Source organism: Betta splendens, chromosome 21 (genome assembly GCF_900634795.4).
Source record: "Betta splendens chromosome 21, fBetSpl5.4, whole genome shotgun sequence".
Classification (NCBI taxonomy): domain Eukaryota; kingdom Metazoa; phylum Chordata; class Actinopteri; order Anabantiformes; family Osphronemidae; genus Betta; species Betta splendens.
The window spans coordinates 7,841,773-7,865,297 of NC_040899.1; the positions used below are offsets into that span (position 1 = coordinate 7,841,773).

General features: G+C 47.9%; 1 protein-coding gene and 1 long non-coding RNA gene across 4 annotated transcripts in view; one reads left to right on the forward strand and one right to left on the reverse strand.

Annotated features, from left to right (window-relative positions):
- Positions 1 to 139: 139 nt before the first annotated feature.
- Positions 140 to 23,304, forward strand: pcdh8 (protocadherin 8). Of its 3 annotated transcripts, XM_041068903.2 has the most exons (6): positions 140 to 1,140; positions 20,111 to 20,278; positions 20,378 to 22,267; positions 22,375 to 22,445; positions 22,597 to 22,730; positions 22,810 to 23,304. In XM_041068903.2, exons 1-6 carry the CDS (start codon positions 928 to 930, stop codon positions 23,139 to 23,141), a joined length of 2,808 nt encoding a protein of 935 aa, XP_040924837.1. In that variant the 5' UTR covers positions 140 to 927; the 3' UTR covers positions 23,142 to 23,304. The 3 variants fall into 3 exon arrangements, with proteins under 3 accessions (XP_040924837.1, XP_028992503.1, XP_028992502.1); XM_029136670.3 differs by having other exon boundaries at positions 19,709 to 22,267; XM_029136669.3 differs by having other exon boundaries at positions 20,111 to 22,267.
- Positions 6,598 to 23,525, reverse strand: part of LOC114847195 (uncharacterized) — a 136,550-nt gene continuing 119,622 nt past the window's right edge. The window contains exon 10 of the long non-coding RNA XR_008693427.1: positions 6,598 to 6,846. This is a non-coding gene — a long non-coding RNA (uncharacterized LOC114847195). The remainder of the gene's footprint in view (positions 6,847 to 23,525) is intronic.

A 23,525-nucleotide genomic window follows, 5' to 3' on the forward strand; every position in this document is an offset into this window, starting at 1 on the left:
TTGTTTTTTGTGAGCTGAGTGGGGTTTTTTTTGTCGAGAGCTCAGCTCATTTGAGAACAGCTTAATTGTCTGGAGACACATTCGCATGAAAGCATCCACAGCCTCTGTGAAGGAAGCGCGATGCCGGATCGACCTCTTTATACGGCCCCAAAACAGCACAATTATCTCTGCTTATCTGCTTAAACAAAAAGGGTTGGAGTATTGACCGATACCGCATCCCCTCTTTAACGCGTATAGACGAAAGATAAAGGCGCATCCTTTATTCAGGAGCTCCCCTAATAACGCCTTTACACTTCAATTTAAGACTGATGCATTTTTAAATCTTGCCAAACACGGTTTACAACTTAAATCTTTTCCTCGCTGCTAAAACACACTTGTAGGTTACCGTATTTGAAGACTAGACTATTGTCTGGGGTTTTAACTGCAGCCCCCCGTTGTGAAGCTATAACTCCCAGCAAGTATTCATTTAAATAACATTATGTACTTTGCGATATTAGAAAAGACGTTTCTTGCCTGTTACCAAGATGAGAGAATGGTTTCTGCGCACGGTCTGAGCTGAGGAAAATCTGAACGCAATTAATAACAATGTGCACAAAAGCCTCGTGGGGAGGGGAGTTTATTCCATCATGGTGAAATAAGGTCCGCATGATTTCGTTCGTGGTACCGTTTTCCAGTTTTACAACTTGTTTGGTGTCTTTAATAAGTAATGTGCAAATGATCAGAGATGACATTTTATTTAGCTGTTTCACAGCAAGAGCCACTTGGATGCTTCAGAAATCAAACGCTTTTAGACTGAAAGGGTTCACAACAGGAAATCAGTGGTTACGATTAGCGACTAAGCTATAGGTTTGACCTGTGTTTATGAACTGTCACCTCGAGCGTTTACTCCGCCGAGACCGTGACGAGCATTAGTTATTAGAATACTGCATGGATGGATTGAAGCTTTTCACTGCCGGTGTGCGTCAGAGCCTCTTAGATACGGGAGTGTGTGTCCTCAGGGAGCTATTCCAGTGTGTACGGAGGCAAGGAAAACAAGGAAACACAGGTGTGTCACATGTGTCACGTGGACGTCACACAGCCTTGGATTCAACGCTATGGATGTTAGCACCGAGAAAGACGAGGAAACCTCACCTGTGTCAGGTAAGACCCACCTGCACAGTCTGGATTCATTCAATAGTCACTGAGGTTCATTTTAAAGATGGTGGTCAAAGCATTAGAACGTCTCCTAATTTAATGCGCTGCAATAAGACTCCACCGCAAGCTGTGACCATATATAATACGGGTAATACACATTATCACCTTTCTGACAGCTCCAAGTCAAACTAACCCTGCAAACGTGGAATTAAAATCAGAGTAGCTGCACTGGGTTGAAATTGGAGCAGAGGGATTCCTACATCCCACGTTTGTAGAGCCGCCTTTGCACTGGGTATGAATGAGTGTGGATGTTTGTCTGTGTGTGTGATCCTGTGATGGAGCGGAGACCTGTCCAGGGTGAACCTGTCTCTCACCTAATAAGGGCTGGGATTGGCTTAGGCACCTCCACAAGCTTAATGAGGTACAGCGGTGAGGATAATGAATGGATGGACGGTCTGTTGCGGCAGAACTGTACTAGTTGGCATAAAGCCCTCACATCAACCCCACCGAAAGCTTTTATAATGAGACAGTGAGACTGAGACGAACCTTATTGACCAACATTAGTGTCTGACCTCGCTAATGATTTTGTGGCTCAATGGAGACCAAGTTGAACGGATGAAACACAGAATCTTGTGGAAAGTCTGTTACAGCTTTAAAATGACATGTTCAGCATTTATTTACCTTTAAACGTTATATACATACATTTCATGAATATTGTTTATTGTAAAGGTCTTAAGGTTCCTAAACTTAAACTTACTTTGGGATGTTCTGTTCAACCTCTTGTTGAGCCTAGTCGATTTGATAGAGAGATTTTCGTCTGCATTACACTGATGTTGGCTTCAGACTGCTGGGTTACTCACAAGCACCGAGTGCAACTGTTTTCCATCTGATATCTCAGTCTAACTGAATTTATTTACTTCTAACTTGCCCATATAGTCGTGGAGGAGAGTTGTTAAACGAAGCGGTTTCTTTGTATTTTGCTCCCAGCGATTCATTAGCCCACGGAGCCCACAGCTATAGTTGAAGCACTGACAATAATCGGAGACGAAAACGACTAACTACACCAATATTATACCAAATGATCTCAAGCACAGGAACCGTCCACAGAGACACATAGAAATAATAGAGGCTGAAGTAAACAACAGAGGTGAAGGCAGGTTTTGCTTTCAAACGCAGAGAGCAACTGTGTCACAAGGCATTTGTTTTCCTAATGAGAGGTTGATGATGATGTTACGTATAAGTCGGATGCGTGTATTGCACATAGATAGTGGCCTGAATCTTGGGGTGAATACATATTCAGCCTCTTAAGACAAACTCACAGTGGGCGGATGTGAAATGTTATATCCAATCCATGCATATACAAACTAGTGACTGCTGTGGAGCCGAATAAAGTGGAAAGGAGGCCTTCTCCACTGTACAGATAATGCTGCACTAATCTTTTCCACGGTCGGTAGGAATTTGTCCACATGGAGGTGTCGGGGTTGCTGTGCTGAAACGGCAACATGCCATTATAATGCAATTTTAATGCAGCAAAGGAACGAGGGTGGTAATTAAAAGGATGATGCACAAAAGATAAACAAACGCTCCTTGTTTCAGCTCGTTGTGGAGCCACGTTGTGTAGGCTGATTTCTACTTTAATGAGAACGGAGGTAATCATAAATCCAGTGTGGGCGACTGTCTTTGGGTTACAATAAACCGGGTCAAATGACTGTCATTACAGATGGATTATTATTCTACTATACAGCGCTGGTTTCGACGGGGACCAGGTAGATGGCATATGTGAATCTATGATGAACTAAATGCTTGTATATGGATGAGAATCTTTATTTATTAGATGTTTTTTTCAGTGTGTTCAGCTTCATTTACTTATTACAATGGCGTTTTTTCCATTTTCATAAAACCTGATGCATAAACATAATAGAATACACAAGCTGAATGTCACTTCTACAGGATAACCTTATTCTACATCCCAGGTTATTATTCAAGCTACATTTTATTTTAATATTTAGACGTGACATAACTTTATTACTGGTTATGGCTGTTTTTATCTCAGCACATGCAACCGACTGCCAAGTCCAATTACGTGTCATAAAGATGTCTGCGAGATGCCGATGGAAAATTGTGATCGTGTTTTAGTGATTAATGTAATATAATTGTGTCGGGTGAAGCTATTTTCCAAGGAAGTTACTTGCAAATTATTCACAGCCTCAAACAGATTGACTAAGAGAATGAAGGAGGCAAGCTGCGAATGGAAAATGTATGAGGGGGGAAAAACTGTTGCCGGGAAAGATATTTTAAATTTACTGTTGGCCCACAGACACAATTCCATATTTAATGGGATTGTAAATGCATTCAGTTTTAAGGGATGCCTTTGCATTTTAAGTTCTCTAATCACTCTGGTCCATAATGTGCCTGAAGAAATGCCACGATAGTCATATGTGGAAGGCACTTAGCTTCACATTCTTTTACAAAGATTAGAAATCAGAGGCAAATTGCACTGTAGTGGAGCTCAGCTCAACACTTTATTGCTCTAGTGGGAGATCGTTCGCCTCAAAGAGCTCAGTATTTCATGTTTTGGAGGAGCCAGACTCCTCTCGCTCAGCCTGTCTGTGTCTGTCATGGTTGTGCTTCCTGTCAATCATCCTGCCCATAATCAACTTGACATTAAAACATGACATTTATGTTACAGTGTAGTAAATGGGTCTCCTGGCACATCAGTAGAACCTGATATTGGAGTATTATACTTAATACATTTCAACAAACCAAGCTATGTGTTGACTTTATTGAGTTGCAATAGCTTGCCTCAATTAAGTAGAAGATTGCTAAAGGAATAGTTTATCATTTTGGTAATTTTTTTTAAGTCAATAGATGGAGAAAAGATACAATGTTCATGTCTTATGCATTACTGAAAGGCTAGGTTTAAAAAAAGCCCACAAGCTGCAGAACCAGCCCGTCAGCACCATCATATCGCTAAGATAATAACACATCTCATCACTTTTCTTCCATCCAGCCAGAAGTGGAAGCGTAAAAGTGACGCGTCGCCTTGAACTAGTCCCGCATGCATCGCGTTTACACCTGCCTTTCACATCGAGCACGTAAGATGTTATTAGCGAGCTCTCAGCACCCGTGCTCATCGCAGACGAAGCCAACTGGCTGCACAGACATGCAGAGTGCTCTTTTTGTGACTGTTAGTTAGAGTCGAGCCTGAAAGAATGTTGTTTACATTGAAAATAACACAGTAATGGGGTCACAGACCCTCTTATTTAGCCGTGTCCTTTGTTTTCCCTTGGTATTTACCCATGTCGGCCTGGTCTGCATAATTGCCACACTGACACACTTCACAGGGGTTTAACCTTCACATGAAAGTTGTGTCTGTACATTCAACTCACCAAGGGGTTCGATCAGGGAATCTGCAGCATATACGGGTAAAATGCTGGGGTTTTTGTAGACTGGCACCGAGAGGCCGTATGGATACTCTCAGCTTATTATAGGCTGTTGAAATGCATTCTTCAAAACATGCTTTTAAATGCAGGCTGCGAAATCTCCGATGGCTGCGGGTCCCACAGGCAACATCAGATCTTTTTGTTCTGAAGATGCTCTCCGCTGATTAATTCAAACATCAAAATAAAACTCTGGTGTTTTCATATGCAAGAGTAAAGCCTTCCACGTCACTGGGGGCCTTCAAACCCCATCGGAAGCCTTAAACTCAGAAAGAAGCCAGTGTTATGTTTTATTGATTCTTCTCCTGGAGTTTAGAGACAATAAGACAGGCAAATATTTCATTCCTGCCTTTATGTTTGGACGGAGAGCTGTATCCCAGTGTTGAAGGTGTCTCTCCAGACGTGTCCCATAGCAGGCATAAACAAAGTTATTAGACGAGCAAGAGAAGATTCAGGGGGAAACTCAGAGCTGGGAGCTTGTGAGGAGCCCTCTGACAGTACGTTTAGGCAATTCACACTGTCATGCTTCATTGTTCTTCGGGGAAGACGAGTGCTGCTTGACTTTGAATGTTACCATAGAGCTTATAGACTCACCGGTGGCGGGTCTTGTTTTGCAGTAATGTGCATGTAAATGAGAATTTATGTTCTGGAATGAGGTGGTACACTATGGGTTTAGCATATTGAGGGCGGACCAACTTAAATATGTACAGTAAAGCATTGTGGAAATTTAGGTCATCTTTCTCAGGCAGTGAGATTTTCCCTCTGTGTATTTTTTAAAGAGGAGGCGGTGTGTGTGTGTGTGTGTGTGTGTGTGTGTGTGTGTGTGAGGGGGTTGGGGGGGTCATATCTAATCCAGCAAGACCCATGATGTCTCACATAATGCAGATGGAGGAAGCGGCTTCAACATTTAGTGTTGTCTTGCCACAAGCATTAATATGGCTGCTTCTCCTCGCGCTGTTTTGCTGCGAGCAACGTGATGTTTTAGGCATGTGCTTCACAGGACTGAATGAGGTATAATTATGTAAATTGCATTCAAAGGAATCAGCAATAGTTCATGTGGAATGGATGTGTCAACAAGGTGTCCACGTTCACCGTGAGAATTTGTTAATTAAACATGACACAGTTTCTCGCTCAACATGGAGCGAGATTAAAAAAACTAAATCTGGGGTGTATATTGTGTTTCTGGCTGAAAAATAATCTTCTCTGGCAAAAAAATAGGCTTTCATTTCTGCTGCTGGAAGTGTAAAAAATGACCCAGAGTTTACTACAGGCCCATTACACTTACGTACATGTTGTTGACATGTGTGTAATGAAAGTGCCTAAACTTCAAACAGCCTGTCCACACAACAGCCTCTCTGATGCCTTACTGCACAAAGGCGGATGATTTGTTACACTGGTTATTTGTCTGGGCCACTAAATGCTTGAATTCTGCTTGACAGCGAGTGTAGATAAGCTACTTTCCCCCGAATGTTTGAAAGGCGCCGTACCTGAAAAGCAAAGATTAATCCAGTCCAGACGGAAACAGAAGCGCACTGTCCTCTTCCCGTGTTGTACCGTTCCCCCCGATGAAAGCCCGTACAGATGGTTCCTTATCTTTGGTGAATTCATCAACGCGCAGAACAACACGGGGGGGAATAGCCGCGTTACGATCTGTGCGGCTTCGGCTTTGGCTTGCGGCACGTGAGCGGGTGAAGCTCCGAGACAATTAGCGAAGAGACAAAGTGCTCCGGGAGCCTGCGAATGACACTCGAGCGCTGTCAGGGAGGGCGAAAGAAATGCGTTTTGAAGTTTGCCTTTAACTCCCTCCTCCTCCCAAGATGAATTGGCTTTTCAGATTTAAGAAAGTGCACGGCTGAAATACAAAGAGAGGCTCATCTATCAGCCCCTGAAGAGTGAGAGAAAATCCCGTGGCCGCGTTGGAGGTAGCGGAGCAGAGGAGGCTGCGTCGCAGGTCTCTGATTAGACCTTGGGCCGGTTCTAGTCAGGGGCTCGCACCAACACCCCCCCCCCCCCCCCCCCACACACACACACACACTTCAAATCCTTTGAAGCTCGTGAGACAATGTCCTTACCGTAAAGCCTAATTTTCTTAGAAAGACCCCAAATGCCACAGGAACACTAATTGCAGCACCGGTGTTTGCCACGGTACAAACTGAAGCTGGACAAAGACAAACTGTGGACATGGGGGAATGGGAGTGTGAATACGGCATCCAGGCCGACGTCCATCATTCAGATGCAAACGCTCCGTCCTCCTGTGAAGCTGCAGATGCGGCTGCAGGAGGAAAAAGGAGGGCATTAGAAAGAGCTCTGTGCTTTGTGCCGGTCTAAACACAGAATAGAGAAAATGCAGATAAAAAGGGCCTGTCATCCCTACACATACACACACACACACACACACACACACACACACACACACACACACACACACACACACACACACGCACACACAAAAGAGCAGCAGCAATTACACACACAGCAGCATTTTAGAAAGCTTTTATAATGTTTCCAGGGCGTCAAGATCTTAATTTTTGATGCTGCTTTATGTGCATCCAGAGTATAAATTGGCCTCCACAGTTTTCTGAAGTGATAAGAGGTAAACACCAAAAACCAATAACTGTCAGGCGAACATTAAATCAAACTGACATGTCTCTTAAAAGGTACGGCCATGAAAAATTAACTGGGGGATTTTTCAGGAGACTTAAAATGTGAAGATTTTTCCTTTTTCATCTCGCTCAGCTGGTGTGATCTACATTTATTTTTTTTCCTCCCAAACCGTGGCTGCCTTTAATCTGAGATTGAATACAAACAATTTGACTGACAAAGCTTCATTCAATATCAGCAGCGCAGTGAATGAAAAAGCCCTTTTATATCAGACGAGCTTCTAAGGTTGTTTGACCGCCAAAGCTTCATTCAATAGCAGCAACGGAGGGAATTAACAGTCTTTTATTTCAGACAGAATTTAAGGAGATTTCACGTTTGCTCGCTGCGCGACTGTGGAATAGAACCACGCGACTCGTTCTCATATTCCACAAAGCGGGAAAAGGTGAACTTGACACGGATGCGGTGCCTCGCGTCACAGTGGTCACCTTGACTTCCTGTTTTGCAGCCTCTGTACGTCCCGTCTCCGCACGGCTGATTCTGCGACTCTCGAGAGGAGACTTTAAAGATTTTATGAGCTCAGTCAGTCTCAGCTGTGTCCCGGGTTCAGGGGAACCGGGGGAGAATCGAGTCAAACCCAGCAGAGCACGACTGACATTAAATCCTTAATAGTTATTGGTGAGATATTAAGGGATTACAGAGCCGTGGGATGCTGAGACCAAATCTGTCAAATATCCGCTCCCAGATTACTACGTTACATGCTGATGTGTCTAACAAGCTTCCTTATATACCGTAAATCTCATCAAAATGTGCCTATGTGGCGGTTCTGAAGGAGCCGGCTAAAATTAGAGGAGACGTCATTGCCCTGACACATGTAGGTCTCGAGTCACACGGCTTCGCATGGTTCCCAAAGAGCGAGCGCGCAGCGATTGAGGAAAGGTACGACAAACTTAAACATGTCAGCCAATTTCAGATGTGTGAAGCAACAGAGTGCTTCAGCAGCGCTGGCGGCTCATGGCCTTGGGCCTTGGGCTGTCTGAATCTGAAATTCACAGTTGAGAGCACACCCGGAGATGGAGCCGTAGAAATCCTTGATGCTCTGCACAATGAGGCCATTTCATAGCAGATCACGGTAGACTCCTGCTGGTGTTGAAGGGAGAGGAAAAGCATTTTGACAGGCCAATGAAGAATTTATTTGAAATGTCTTGTGGTGTTGAGAAGATTTGCGTGCTCTTCGTGAAGCTGAGGATAGAAGTTTATACAAGTCCTCCTCCAGCCCGGTTTTGAGTGTTTTACTAACATTTACTCCATCTAGAATTGAACACGATCAGCCCTTTATCTGGAAAATCTCACTGTATCCGTTAGCGAGGCCGAATTGTCACTTTGATTCACCACTTCAATTCTGACGGCGTGTCCACGAGGCCTCGGCAAAGCAGATCTCATAGTGTCTCGCTGTGCACAGCAGTTGGAATGGAAACATTCAACCAAGGCAGAGACGCTGAACATGAGGGAGCATCACAGAAAGTGATTTGGGTCGACAAGAGTGATCCCTGCTTGATTTTCAGGATAACAGGCTGTGACACTGTTCACAAACAAGGAGGAGACAACAGTTCGCTTCCTTCAGATCCTCGGCGGATTCAACGCACAAACACAGGCTCCCTGAGAGATGAACGCTAAATATCACGACGATGATGATGATGATGATGATGATGATGATGATGATGATGATGATAAGTTCATTGGAAAACCAAAACCGGCAGCTGCTAGTTACCCGCACCTCCCAGACCCGTCCATCCCCACGGAAGGCAAATATTCTTACAAACAGGTCAACATGTTCAATATTTCATCAAGGCCGGGCAATTTCCACTTATAGCTACAATTTATCTGTAACAGTTTTAGTGAATTGGTCGGAGAATCCTTTGCTCTGCAGGCGTCCTGCGCTGATGTGTGTTTGTGAGCAGGCAAGGTACGTGCTGTGGGTTTACCTGCTGAAATCTGATGCTTTGGACTCGACAAATGGATAAAATGAAACTGCGCAAGCTTTTATCAACACAGCCTGAACGTGCTCTTACAGTAAACTATTATCATGATACTAGTCACTGCGTCAAACGTCCACCCTAGTTTTGTCACCAATATAGTGTAGATGCGTGTGGAATCATTTTCAACATCTGACAGTAATAATGGGTTGATGATGTGATGCCGGTGCACAGGAGCATCTCGATGTAGGTCAGTAATGCAGGCGTGTAGGTCCTAACAGGCGCTGCTCGTCAAAGCACGCGCCTTTTCATCCGATTCACGCGGCTGGCGAAGGCCGCTCGCTGTGCAAAGAGAAAGGCTGCAGGTTGTCGCAGGAATCTGAAATGCAAAAGTTTCAATAGTGAACTGAAGCCTTCATGCTTCGCAGAAGAAAGACGGTTTCACACAGGCCGCGGTGAAGGCTGAGCGAATTGTTCGCTGTTTACTTTGCCAAAGGTCCTTTAACATTGACAACTACTTGCTCCGAGGCTTTAAGGACACGGCGACTATTTAAAATCGATGGAAGAGAAGCTGGCCGCACCTGCGGCTCCGTCACGACTCAGGTGTGCGGCTGTTGTTAATGTGTTGTAAACGCGTGTGTGACTTCATATTTGGGTTCATGTGCAGTAATTTGTGGAGATCAGATCAGAGCCTTAAGGACACGCGGACCTGTAGCCGTCTGGGCCGGTTGAATAGCTGTGAAACAGACAATATGTAGCCGCCGGAGGGCATGAGAAATAATTTACCTTTCTCCTGTACTCCTGTCTAACTGTCAGGATCTGTTACCTTCAGTCAAACGCAGATTATTATCTGCTGCATAGTTTTGTAGAACCGCGGGTTTTTAATTTTTTAAGGCCGCTTCCCGGTCGGGTCTCTGGGTGACAGACTGTGGGCGCGACGGGGACACTTTCCATTAAGGTGTGGCTGGTGGTAAATCTGGTTCCCAGCGATTTGTGGTGGTACAGTCTCTATCTGGGTCTTCGTTTACTCTGTTTGGATGAACCTGCACTTTTGCTCTTCACAAACCAATAAAACTGCTGTAAAAGTGTTTAAACCGTTTGATTGATCCGTGCATTGATAGGCTGATTTAATAGCTATTAGATGGGGCTTTAATGGATCCAGGGTGTTGTTCAGACACTGCTGATGTGTGAGTCACCCGTCCTGTACCTTCGGTGGCTCAATTGTTTCTCACTGAAGGTTATTTTCGGGTTAAATCTTACATTTTATAGCAGCTGTGTACACACACACACACACACACACACACACACGCACGGGTTAATTAGACACAGGTGTGCTTTGCTGACCCGCCGGATCGCTCGTGGCTCTCGCCGTGTCTCAGCGCGTGCCCCGCCGGCCTCGCGGCTCTAACCAGAGACGCCGGCTCCCAGCAAACGCCGAGGCAGCCAATTAACTCGCTCTCTGCAAACACCGCATTTCTTTCGCCGGTCACACAATCCCAGCCTTGCTCCACGGCGGCCGGGAATTAGTATGGTTGTGACACGTGCGCTATGCTTTTATTCAAGCCGGTCTCTGGGGAAACCGCCGGACTAAAGTCTGCACGTTACAGGATCTGTTGCAGTCGAGGCAAATAAAGTGAAGTTAGTAAATCCTAATATGCACTGGATGCTTGAATAAGAACCCGAATTGAGTGCATCATGCAGAAGCTCCTTTTATCTGCGTTTGAAACCTCTCTCCGCTGATGATGATGATGATGATGATGATGATGATGATGATGATGATGATGATGATGATGATGATGATGATGATGAAGATGATGATGTCACGTCGCGGCGGCTCAGCGACCGCTCCGGCGCTATTGTTGCTACATGACACGTCCACGGAGGCACGTGAGGAGCCGCACGGAGCCGTGTACGCCGGCTTCACAGTGCAGAAAGACACTTTAAGCATTAAAGCCCAAATACGCCTGTACTCGACACATAAAACAGTCGGCCGGCTCCGTGTGTTGTTGAATATATTCATGCGGAGCGGTCGACTGTGCTGATAGCAGGTGCATAAGAAAGCGCGGGTTTATAAATGATGGATCGAAGCGCGGGGAACGGGCCAGATTTCCCTTTTTATAAGGTGAACACAAACGGCTCGGCTGATTATTGCTCCCTCCCTTGAACTAATATCTTAAGGGCTCCGCTCATGGTCAAGGACAAAACATGGTGCGATAGTCTATTCTTTAGCTGGAATTAAATATTTATCGTGTTTTGTAAGTCGGGTCATTTCATTTTGCTCCTGCGGGCTCCTCTAGATGTTCTGTTGCGTAATTCAAAGGCCAACAATGGTTAATTTCCCGCTCCCGCAGCACCGGGATGAAGTCCACCGGTACCTGGGCCTCCGCGTGAAACCTGATCTTATTCTCGCGGACGGACCCTGTTTGTTGTCCGTTCTCTGTACTTCGCCGGAGTAATTCCCATAACTCACGCCCCCAAAGAACACTGGAGTGTTGCATTACACATTCAGCTTCGCTATGGCAAAGGAATTGATTGTGTGGAAGGAGGGGGAGGGGGGGGGGTGATGCCCTGAAAATGCAGAGCACATTCCAGTTCATCGTTCGCAGCCGCGGTTTGCATTTCAAACATAAACATGTCTTGGTTTACACAGACGCGGAGAAGCTCAAAATTAATATACCTACATTTTCACATTTGTTAAACAGTGTGATTCTGGCTCAAAATTCAACATACTAATTAGCCCCTAGGAGATCCATCTAACAGTTTGTGATTTCTCCTGATTTTTAATCAGTCTAATTTCTCTCTCCACCGCGCGAGCGCGCACACACACACACACACACACACACACACACACACACACACACACACACACACACACACACACACACACACACACACACACACACACACACAAAGGCGGCGTTTGCATAATGCGTTCGCTGTCTGCTCCTCTGAGACTAAGCGCTGTTTGTGCGTCCCCGCATCAATGTATCTGCTGCCGCGCGGGTGCGTGCGTGCGTGTGTGCGAGCATGCGATTGTTCAAGTTCATTTGTATGTGTTTTGGGAGAGAGGGCTCCACCCCCCCCCCCCCCCCCCCCCCCCCCCCCCCCCTCTCCTTTTAGTCTGCTGCCCTGGCTGTGGCTCGGCCATGATTGCTCTGACAATTCAACAGAAAAAAAACCACCTTCTGCCAGACTGTTTTCCTGTTCTGTTATGGAAATGAGATTTTCCATCTCACTTCATCTTCAGTACTTAAATACCTCTTTGCTGAAAATAGGACTGTCTAGCCTGTTAACACATTTCCTCCCATATAAGTGCTCTGTTATTTTGCAAAGCTTAGTTGAATTTCCGTCTATGTGCCTTCACAAAGACATTAGATTGTGTGAAACGTGAACTGTCCTATTAGTCGTACTTTTATTGCTCTCTAAATCACACTTAGTGCATGTTGCATTGATGGCACACTGCAGAATCCCCTCTTTGTGTTATTCTCAAAGCCATGTGTTATTGTTCTGTTCATTCACTTTTCCACTCAAACGTGCTGTGCTGTGAGTAGGATTGTGATTCATGGTAAATATTTTCAATCCCAAATGTGCATTATGTGATTGTAAGTCTCATAATGCCTTTTTATTTATAGTGCACTTTCCAAATTGTATTTTGAAGTGCTCTGAGAGACAAATGACACATGAAAGAAATTGCAAAAACAAATGTATTAAGTGGCAAAAACAAGAGAACATTTACTAATGGGACATGTCTTTGTTCGTGGTGATCATCAGCGATTCAAATCCACAAATGTTAAGATGCATAAATCTGCATGGCCATCAGATAAGCAGCGTCATTAGGTAGGCTCCTGATTTAAAAAGCAGGAACACGCGACGCCGTGCGTTCTGGAACCAGACCTGACCGTGCCTGCATGTGACAATGCCAAAGCGCCGCCGGCCACGCGTGTGCACGTGTGCGCGCATGTACACGAGGGGGGGGCTGCTGATCCCCTGCTAGGGTCCTGCTAGCACCTCAGTCTGTCAGCTGACGAGCACAGCAACCAAGTGAGCTATTACAAGACGTAATCGGAGGACAAAGCGCAAGATAAAGTACAAATACAGTCATTAACTGAAACAAAAGGCCTCTTAAAACATATGTTTATCCCTGTGTCCTGCATTAATGAGGGGGGACTGATAATATGTTTGCCAGTTTGTGCAGGCGGACGCCATTGACTCATTGCATGAAATTAATTTAATACTTAGAAAAAAATCAATTAGGCTAATCTGCCCTTTACAGAAAACAAAGCAGACGGGGGGGAAACATGGCTGCGGGACCGTAACGAGAATTTCTTAATCTCATATAATTAATAACCAGGCCCCCATAAAACACCCATTTGGTTTTGCTCTGAAGGATGCGAATCTCTTTAAATGTACACCAACAATATTCTTATCAGGCCCCGTTCTGTAAAAGCACAGAGCCCGGATTCGTATATATATTTTTTCTTTTACGAGAGCTTACAGTATTCTATTCATAGAGCCCCTTAGAAATAGCTGGCATTCATAATAGAGCTGGGATCTGATTAACCTCCTCGCTTGCCGGCACAATGGCAGGCTACCCTGAGACTCAGCCTCGTAATAGAGTCCGCTATCACCGAGCACACTCCAAACATTCCTCGCACCGCAGGACTCGACCACCAGATTGGAATCCCTTAACTCCCCACTGCACTCGGCGCACAGTGGGGAAACAAAACCCTCCTCTAAGACGGTGCCCCCCTCAACATAAATCTATCTCTGCGCTCGGCGCGTGCACGTGCGCGTGCACTGCAGGCTGCCTCTTTAGCGCCTTTGTTGCCGTCTCGCATCCCTAATTGTGAACTCTGGCGTGTGGGGGCAGAAAAAGGAGAAGGGTTGTTTTCTACACAGCGTATTTTAGCCACTGCTACTGTAATGAGATTAGATCACATCTCATATCACATTCGTGCTATTTAATTCTCCCCGTGAGCAAGATAATATCTAATATAATAGAGTAGCATAATGTGGAAATACTCTGTTGTGTTGCTGTGGATTATTTGATTAGCTTTCTGGAAATTGTCGAGACCGTTTAATCCGTACCGCTTTCTCCAGCCTCTCATATGATATGAACCATTACAGGGTTGGAGTGTTTCAAACGCGGATCTCCCACCTCAATGTTGCCATCTCCTGGTCTAACAGGATTAAGCAAGATGTTGATGCGGGCCTTTCTGTTGTGGAGCAAATGGAGAGTGTGTGCCAAATATGTCAGAGGGAGTGATTACACCCCTCAGTGGCCAGTTGGCCCAACAGTCCGCCCCCAGTGGCCAGCCCTGTGGGGGCTGTCAGGACCGGGCAGACCGGAGCCTGGGAAGAAGCCAGTGTTTGCTTTTAACAGCCAGCTCCTGCTCGGCCCCAGTGTCATCTGCACCTGCCAATGGGAGGCAGTTCTCACCCATCAGATAATGGCTGAGAGGAAATTGCTTCAAGGAGGCGGCGTTCTGGGGAGGCAATATGGAGATGTGAAAAATATTTGAGGAGGAGGAGGAGAGGGACCCAGTCCTTGAAAAGACACAAATTAGCATTGACACGTCGCGCACACGCCGCACACAGATACACGTCTAAATATACTGGCGCACGCTCGGTTTTTCATATTTGCACGCGCGCGAGAAAGGAGGCCGTGCGTAATCTTCACCGCCCTGAACAATATACACGTCCTGGAGAGAATCAAATTTATTCAGAGCCGGGACTACCGGGCGAATTCCTGTTTACCTCACCTGACGCGGTAGCGGCCAGCGTGGACGCGGCGGCGGCGCCGTGCGGCCCGGGAGGCGGGCGCCGGGCGAGGACGCCTGCCGTCGTCACAGGCGCGGGTTCATTCGCAGGCCCGCTGATCTTCCGGGGTCCTCGTCCGCGCAGCTCAGGGCGTTGAAATTCAATACGAGGCATGAAAATGCTGAGCAGTGGTCGTAATTGGATTGAAACCCATAGTGGATCCTTTACCAACAGAACGCGTGCGCTAAAGCCACACTCCACTCAAGTGGAACCCATTTGTTTGCCGCACCTCTGCTCTAATGGGTCCGCGAGACTCTGACAGAGCTACAGATGAACCCACGCTGCTCCTTCAGATATTGATTTATCATTTATTAATGAGCGTTATGGGGCCGTTTGGCTTTTGCTGCAAAGTGCATGTGATCGGAGGCGTCGCCTCGTGGTGGGGTTTCATCCTGTAGATGGCACTCTCGTCCCTGGTTTTCATCCAGACCTGAAGGGCTGTCTCCCCATTTTGCAACGGCTGGCCTCAGATCTAAATCCAAAATACAATAAAAAAAAAAGAAAACACAACGACCCGCCTGCGCTTTGTGGTTGCCGTCGGCAACGGTGAGGCGGCGCGCGACAACGGCCTACCTGTCCACACGTGCGGCCGGCGCCCGCTCACAAACGCTCATGCATAACGCAGTGCAACTAGCAGCAAATCGTTCTCAGGCAGCGAGCATTAGCTACACAGTGGGGAACGGTTGGAGTTGAGTGGGGGTAGAGGAACCTCAGCCAAACATGATTTGTCTCTGAATACTAATGCCTCTTTTGATCTGCCTCGGCTTTTAGGAGCTTTAAACAACAAAATCTGTCTTTCCAAATTTCTTAATAGACTCAGCCTTTTGTGGCCAACATGAAGAAATCCTAGAAACATGTTTACACTGCATCCATATTAATGTTCTGGATTTGTTTAAAACATGTAGGGTCCAATGAGATCTCATTACAGGAAAAGCTTGTATTATTCATGCTCGGCCCTAATAGACTAATTAATGGATCATAAAATAATAAGGAGGTTTTATGATTTTCTTATGTGTTGCATGTATTTCCATAATTGATCTTTGTTTTACAAATACATGTTTTTAGCTGCCCCTCACGTTCCCCACATTCAGTTACTCTGAAAGAGACATTTCATCCCCGCTGAACTGCTCTGGATGTGGTTACACAGAAACAATTAGGTCTAATAGCAGGTCCACCACTTCCTAAAAGCTATTTAAGGGCATATTGTGACAGAATGTGAAGTGTGATTAGGGACAGTATGTTAAACATTTGGCCAGTTGTAATCAGGTGAGGATGAGCTGTGGCTGAGGGTGTGTGTGTGTGTGTGTGTGTGTGTGTGGGGGGGGGGTTATCTGTGCCTGTAGCGCCACAGGAGGTGCCAAAAGCAACAGAGACCACTAGCCAGTCTGAGTATTTGGCACCTTCACAGCTGCTGCCCAAATGCTTCCACCCTCGCGTCCCACCGATGGCCAGCAACAAGCGCAGGATAATCTCGTTTTATCTGCCTTTCAGACAGTCCAAATGGCCGAGATTAAACCCTCCACATGACCCTCACGGCCGGAGCACTGACATGTATACCCCCAGTTTATTAGAGCACCTAAGGTTAAAGTGAGATGGAGAAACTGATAAGGGCCCGGCTTTAAAATGGCTGGATGAGTTTCCAGTGGCAGCACAAGGTCCGCGCACATCTAAGTGTAATAAACTCACATCCTGTCTCATGAATAAAAGGCTGCTTTGGCTTCGCGGCTTTATTGTTATCAGAAGAAACATTTAGATATTTCACAGCAGCCCAGTCCGCGATGTCTGCAGGTGGTTAAAGAGACGAGGGGATAGAGAACGTGCTGCTTCCTCCCTCTGCATTCATCTTATTCCTCTTTTATACCAAATTAATATGTTAAAATAAATTAGCTGCAGAGAGATCGGAGAGGATATACACGTACAAGCAGCGTCTTATTAATAGTCATTCCTTCTGACTGCTTCATGGCTGGAAAAGGAATAACCCGAGGCGGGTGGATTTATTTAATTAATGTCTGAACTAAAGTACAGGCGTCAAGGTTGTTCATAAGTTTGTTTGTGACTAAGATGTGAAGACTGTGTTTCATTAAATGTTAATGCTATTTCACACTATGTGTCCATTCAGTATTTCTTTTTTCTGTTTTGTTGTGTTTGTTTGTCTTTAATAATTGTAAATATTTTAGACAAACGCAGTCAGTGTTTATGATTTTCAAAACAAATACCTTCAATAACACCCAGTTCACCTGTTGATCTCTTCCACTCTATATCTGGCACCGCCTCAGTGACAATAACAGCAATAACAGAAAATAATAAATGCTATGAAATATTTATTTATAACAGGATTTATCTGTATTTAAAGTATTTTTACTGAGAACCTGGACACGGGGGGGAAAAAAACTGGCTGACAGTTTTCTAGCAAAGGGTAACATGGTGGCTGTTATCCAAAAGGTGGGCCTTGGAGACATTTGTTCCCCCTGGCATATGCCAGGATTACTGCTGCCACTGGCGCCAAATGCTTTTCCCGTCGTCCTACCTGGTGGTTTGAGGGGCGGACAAACGCAGCCTTCAAATGGTCTGCCTCGCTGACCATCATTAGGCCTTTTGAGCATCATTATGATTTGTGTGATGCAGACTTCCAAGGACAGATTAACAATATTCTTACCATTAATTAAAATCACCTCAGTGGAAGAACAGATGGCCGAAGCCATTCATCTGCTGTAATGCTCTTACTGTCACCACACACGTCTTAATCAAGCCGTGATCTGCATTAATCACCTGACTTAAGTGGCAAACAAGTATCAGTCCCGTGTTAGCCAGGCTTTGTTTGTGGCTAGACCTCTGGTGACCTTGTAATGATGTATCGATTTAGAAAAAAATACTTTGGACATGAGTCGGCGATGTTTTATATTGAGGCACTTAGCTCAAACACAACAGAGGTTGCATTCATTAACAAGTAAAATGACAGCTCGTCACCACCTGCAAAGCTGCTGCCTGTGATTCAGCCGCCGCTCAGACGGACACGTTTTCACCCACCGCCGCTCGCCTGTTACCTTGGAACCATCGCAGCACAAAGTGGTAAGTGCGTGAGACATTTGATCAGATTAAAGGGTAATCCTCTTAGTGGCAAACAACTAATTTGGCTAATAATTCAGCTTTACCTTCTGACTCCTCGTAGCTGCAAAATCCTGGATTTCCACAACCCGGCCAGCAGGAGACTGTTGTGCTGACGGCTTTGTGTGTCTGCTAATGGCAGGAGAGCGTTTGATCCGTCTCCGGCTCCGCAGTCATATGTCCAGCTTGATGTTTATGTTAATACTGCAGATGGAGTGTGAATAAGAAAAACACCCGAGAAGCGAGACCACAATTAACAGACACAACAGGATTGTTCGTACCCACTGTAAAGAACCACAGGAGGTCCAGTGATAGACTTCATTTGATGACTTGTACCATCATTCACATCTCAGCACAGTTAAAACCCTCCTTGTTGACTCGGGGCCTCACGGGCTTGTGAGCATTCATTTTGCTGTAATGTGATCCGACTGGTTCGATATGTAAATACCGCATCTCTCCATAGCATGCATTATGAATTGGCCTTCTCCGCTACAAAGCGTTTTAACAGTTTATTGCTTTTTGTTAACTGCCCGGTATTGATGCCAAGAATAGCGGGCCACCGTTATTTGAAGGAGAAAATCAATTTTCACATTGGGTGTATAAGCAAAATTAGGCTTGTAGAACAGCCCGATGTGGCTCCTTATCACCTCTCGCTGACGCAGTGTCTCGGGTCTCGGCGGCTCCGTGTTGTGTGCGCTTTCACACCTTGCTGTGTGCGGCCTTTGGGGGAAGGGGGCTGGGGTGATGGTGGTTGTAGGGGGGGGGGGGGCGTAAATTTGACCCAAACCTTCCTGAGGTGTCAAGAGCTCTTTGAAGAGCTGCAGACTGCTTTTAATCAGCAGAAGCTAATCACCCATATGTTTGACAAAGGTCTGGTTGACTCATGCCTCCCTGTCATCACTATGGGAGCCAGTGTGTGTGTGTGTGTGTGTGTGTGTGTGTGTGTGTGAGGGAGAGGGATTAGTCAGTAATGTGGTTTATTCTCCTGACTTCTCTAATCTTTTGACTTGTTTTAAAACAGTTGCTGAAAAGACTAAATGAAGTACAATGGGCTGTTTATTCCGTACAGATGGGCTTGATTATACAGGCGTGATTCCGTCTCCGACCCGTAGCCTCTGTGATATTCTATGTGTAATTAACATTGTGGGTGTCCAAACACAGCGCTAATCAAATGACACTTGTCTGGCTTTGTGGGTTTCCGTAACCGCATTACATTGAAATTCCACCTCCGCCGTTTGAACAGGCGAGACGGCGTCTACCGCTGCTCAAAAGAAGATATTTCTGCTTCTCTTTTATGATGCAGATAATCTATGGCCGGTTGCCTACACGGACGCATATGACTGAGGAGAAAGTATCACAATAAATATTCTCCTCATTTCATAGTTTTCTCCAGAGTAATTGTCAGAGGGAGCTTTTATGTTATTATAGGGTACATATAATGCTTTAATGTGAGCATTATAGTTTCAGCCATGTTATATTTTAGGGCATTGTCATATATGTCCACATACATTTCAAGTAATATCTCTCTGGGATTAATAGAGTTTTGTGAATATTTTCTTTGTGCTTATTTGTGCTTGTTATTATTGGGTCTGACTGAAGCTCCAAACTCTAATCTAATCTGCCTTTTGCGCTCAGACAACAGTTTGGAAGCAAACGCTTTCCTTTTGGCGGACCGCTAGAAGGCCATTGGTTGACGGGGAGGCCATTTGCATATGCCGGGGCTTAAAGTCCCACAGTAGACTCAGAGTTTGACACAGTTGTCATTCGACTTGACAAGGCAGCGGTGGACTCGTTGCGTCATTTATGTCTAGTTTTCTGACCAGAACTCCGTAAATCCGCAACATGGGACTTTGCAGGAGCGCAGAAGTTGCGCTGCTGTGCGCGGCGCTCGCGCTTTTCTTTTACGCCGCTCAGGCTACAACTACAAAATATTTCACCTACGAGGAGGACGCGCCCGGCACAGAGATCGGGAATTTGTCTGAAGATTTAAAGATTGATCCCGGCGATGACCCCGACACGTCGTTCCGCTTCATGCAGGAGAACAACTCGTCCGTGATCCACATGCGGGAGATCGACGGGCTGCTGAGCGTCGCGGAGACAATTGACCGAGAGCTGCTCTGCCCCAGGTCGCCGCGGTGCTTCATCGCGTTCGACATTGTGGCCTTTTCCAGGGAGAAGTTTCAACTCATCCACGTGGAGATCGAGGTAAAAGACATCAACGACCACTCGCCCCACTTTCCACTCAACGAGACGCATCTGGAGATCGTGGAAAATGTGCCACTGGGCTCGCGCTTCCCACTGCAGGTCGCTCTGGACCAGGACGTGGGCATCAACTACATCCAGAGCTACAACATCTCCGCCTCCAGCCATTTCGACATAGACGTGCGCGACAGGGAGGACGGGGTGAAGTTTGCGGAGCTGGTGCTGGTGAGGGAGCTCGACCGGGAGGTGGAGGACGACTACGCGCTCCAAGTCGTGGCGTCGGACGGAGGAGCGCCGCCGAAGTCCGGCTCCATGACCGTTCACGTCAAAGTGCTGGACTTTAATGACAACAGCCCGACTTTCGAGCACAGCTCTCTGAAAGTGGAGCTGACCGAAGACGCGCCCGTTGGCCACAGAGTCCTCAAAGTGCACGCGTTTGACCCCGACGACGGCATCAACGGCGAGGTGACGTACGCGTTCGCCGACGGGCTGTCGCCGGAAGCCGCGCGGCTCTTCCACGTGGACCCCCGCTCCGGCGACGTGACGCTGAGAGCGCTGGTCGACTTCGAGAAGAGGCGCTCGTACGCGCTGCGCATCAGCGCCTCGGACCTGGGCGCGAACTCGGTCCCGTCCAGCTGCAGGGTGGTGGTCGACGTCGTGGACGTGAACGACAACGCGCCGGAAATCGCGATCAAGCCGATGACCTCCAGCAGCGACGGAGTCGCCTACATCACGGAAGCGGCGGCTGCGGAGAGCTTCGTGGCGCTGATCAGCACCTCGGACAGAGACTCGGGCTCCAACGGCTTCGTGCGCGTCAGCCTTCTCGGGCACGAGCATTTCACCCTCCAGCAGGCGTACGGGGACACCTTCATGATCGTCACCACCACCACGCTGGACAGGGAGAGGATCCCCGAGTACAACCTGACGGTGGTGGCGGAGGACCTGGGGAGCCCGCCCTTCAGGACGGTGCGGCAGTACTGCATCCGCGTCACCGACGAGAACGACAACGCGCCGCTCTTCAGCAAGGCGCTCTACGAGGTGTCAGTCCTGGAGAACAACATCCCCGGCTCGTACGTCACCACGGTCGTCGCCCGGGACCCCGACGTGGGGAAGAACGCCAAAGTCTCGTACAAGCTGCTGGAGTCCGAGGTGGCGGGAGGCGGCCCGGTGTCCACGTACGTGTCCGTCGACTCCGACTCAGGCTCCCTGTACACGCTGCGCTCCTTCGACTATGAGGCTCTGCAGCACATCGAGCTGGTCATCCAGGCTGAGGACAGAGGCGCCCCCCCTCTTTCAAGCACCGCCACCATCAGGGTCAACGTGGTGGACCAGAACGACAACAGCCCCTACTTCACCTTCCCCGCGCTGCTCAACGACTCGGCCGAGGTGCCTCTGGCCGTGAACGCGCCCGCCGGCTACCTCGCCCTGCGCGTGGCCGCGGAGGACCCGGATGAGGGCGCCAACGCGGAGCTCTCCTACCACATCGCGCAGGGCGACCCGGCGCTGTTCGCCATCGACAAGGACACGGGAGAGATCGCCCTGAGGCGGCGGCTGACGGCCGAGGTCGGGGACGTGCTGGAAGCCGTGGTCTCGGTGAGCGACGGCGGCCGCGCCCGGCTCTCCGCCAGCGCCGCCGTGCGGTTCGTCGTCTCCGACGCGGCGCCCGAGGGCCGGGTCGTCGTCGTGCCGCGGCCCAAGGACGAGGGCGCGCGCGGCGCGGACGGCTCGCTGGTCGCCGTCGCCGTGCTCGGCGGGGGGTGCGTGCTGCTGCTGCTCGCCATCGTGGCGGTGGCGGTCACGTGCCGACTGGGCCGCGCGGGCGGGCGCCGCGGCGCCAAGAGGGACGCGCGCCGCAGCCTGTTCGACAGCGGGCCCGTGTCCGTGCTGGGCTCCGCCGAGGCCAACATATACGCGGGCCGCCGCGGCTTCCTGCACGGGAGGACCTCCTCCTCGCTGGACGAGGACGAGAGGAGCGGGGACTCGGAAACCAAGGTGAGGCGACTGCAGCGGCTGTGGTTCGTTCCCCGGCGCCGCCGCCTTGATCTTTGTGCCAGAAATGGGAACTAAGCTCTGTGCTGTCATTCTGTTTGTTCCCTTAGATGTTCCTGCCCTCCAAGCATTTCCAACCAGCGTCTGCGTGGCAGGGTGACAAGTACTGCTTGCAAGTGAAGTAAGACAATCGAATGTGCGATTGCTCCCGTACATCGTTTGCCTCAGCGACGCGTGCGTGCTGCATTTGTGAAATGGGGTTAGACGGGCGGGACGGGGACAGGCATCAATAATCCGGTGGCTCATAGTGTATCTGTTGATTGTATTAACAGTGGCATCGGCGCCAACGACCAGCTGAGCGTGAAGGACAGCGGCAAAGGGGACAGCGACTTTAACGACAGCGACTCCGACATCAGCGGCGACGGAGGCAGGAGGAACTTCACCACCTTCCACCCGCGGATAAAAAGTGCGTTTAGAGGGGAAAAGAGCCGCACAACACAAAAATGATATTCGCATCATCCTGATCGTGTCTGTGTTTACCCCAGGTACGTCCAGCGCCACCAACAGCCTGTCAGGCGACTGTCAGGGCACATACTGCGCCATCCCAGCCTCCAGAGACGCCGCCTACGCCCTCGGCTTCCCCCCGGCGCCCGTCTTCAGCCCCCGCGGCTACGCCTGCTCCTGGAAGGACTCCTACGGCACCAGCCAGCCCAAGCCCAGGAGCGGGACTCACGCCTTCACCAGGACCGGGACCCTCCCCTGCTACTTCCCCCAGTACCGGCACGAAGGCGCTGCTGCCAGAGGCGTGGAAATCTACAAGCAGAGTCCAAACACTGTGACTGTGGCCACGCCGCTAGAGGTGGCAACCATCTTTTAAGACACATAAGCTGCTGGAGAAATCTGTAAATAACTGTAAATCTGCTGCTCGCTCTGTGATTAACACGTGTACATACTTTTGATGAGCTTTATTTATGTTTCTGCTTCCTTTATGCCTTTATGCGCACTGGAGTCCCAATAAATGTGTGATAAAACTAATGAAACGTGTCATTTGATTTTCTCCGGCGCGATCATATCAATAACACAACAAGGTGAGACAACAAATCACAGGCACAGGGATTGGGAGGATGTAATAATATTCCCCCGGCATCAGGAGCCTGTGTTTGAATTTGTAAACATGTTTCTCTTCCCCAAGTTTTAAAATCTACATGATCAAGTGAGCGATGATCACATGTAGAATCTCCAGCTGCTCCATTACCTGCGA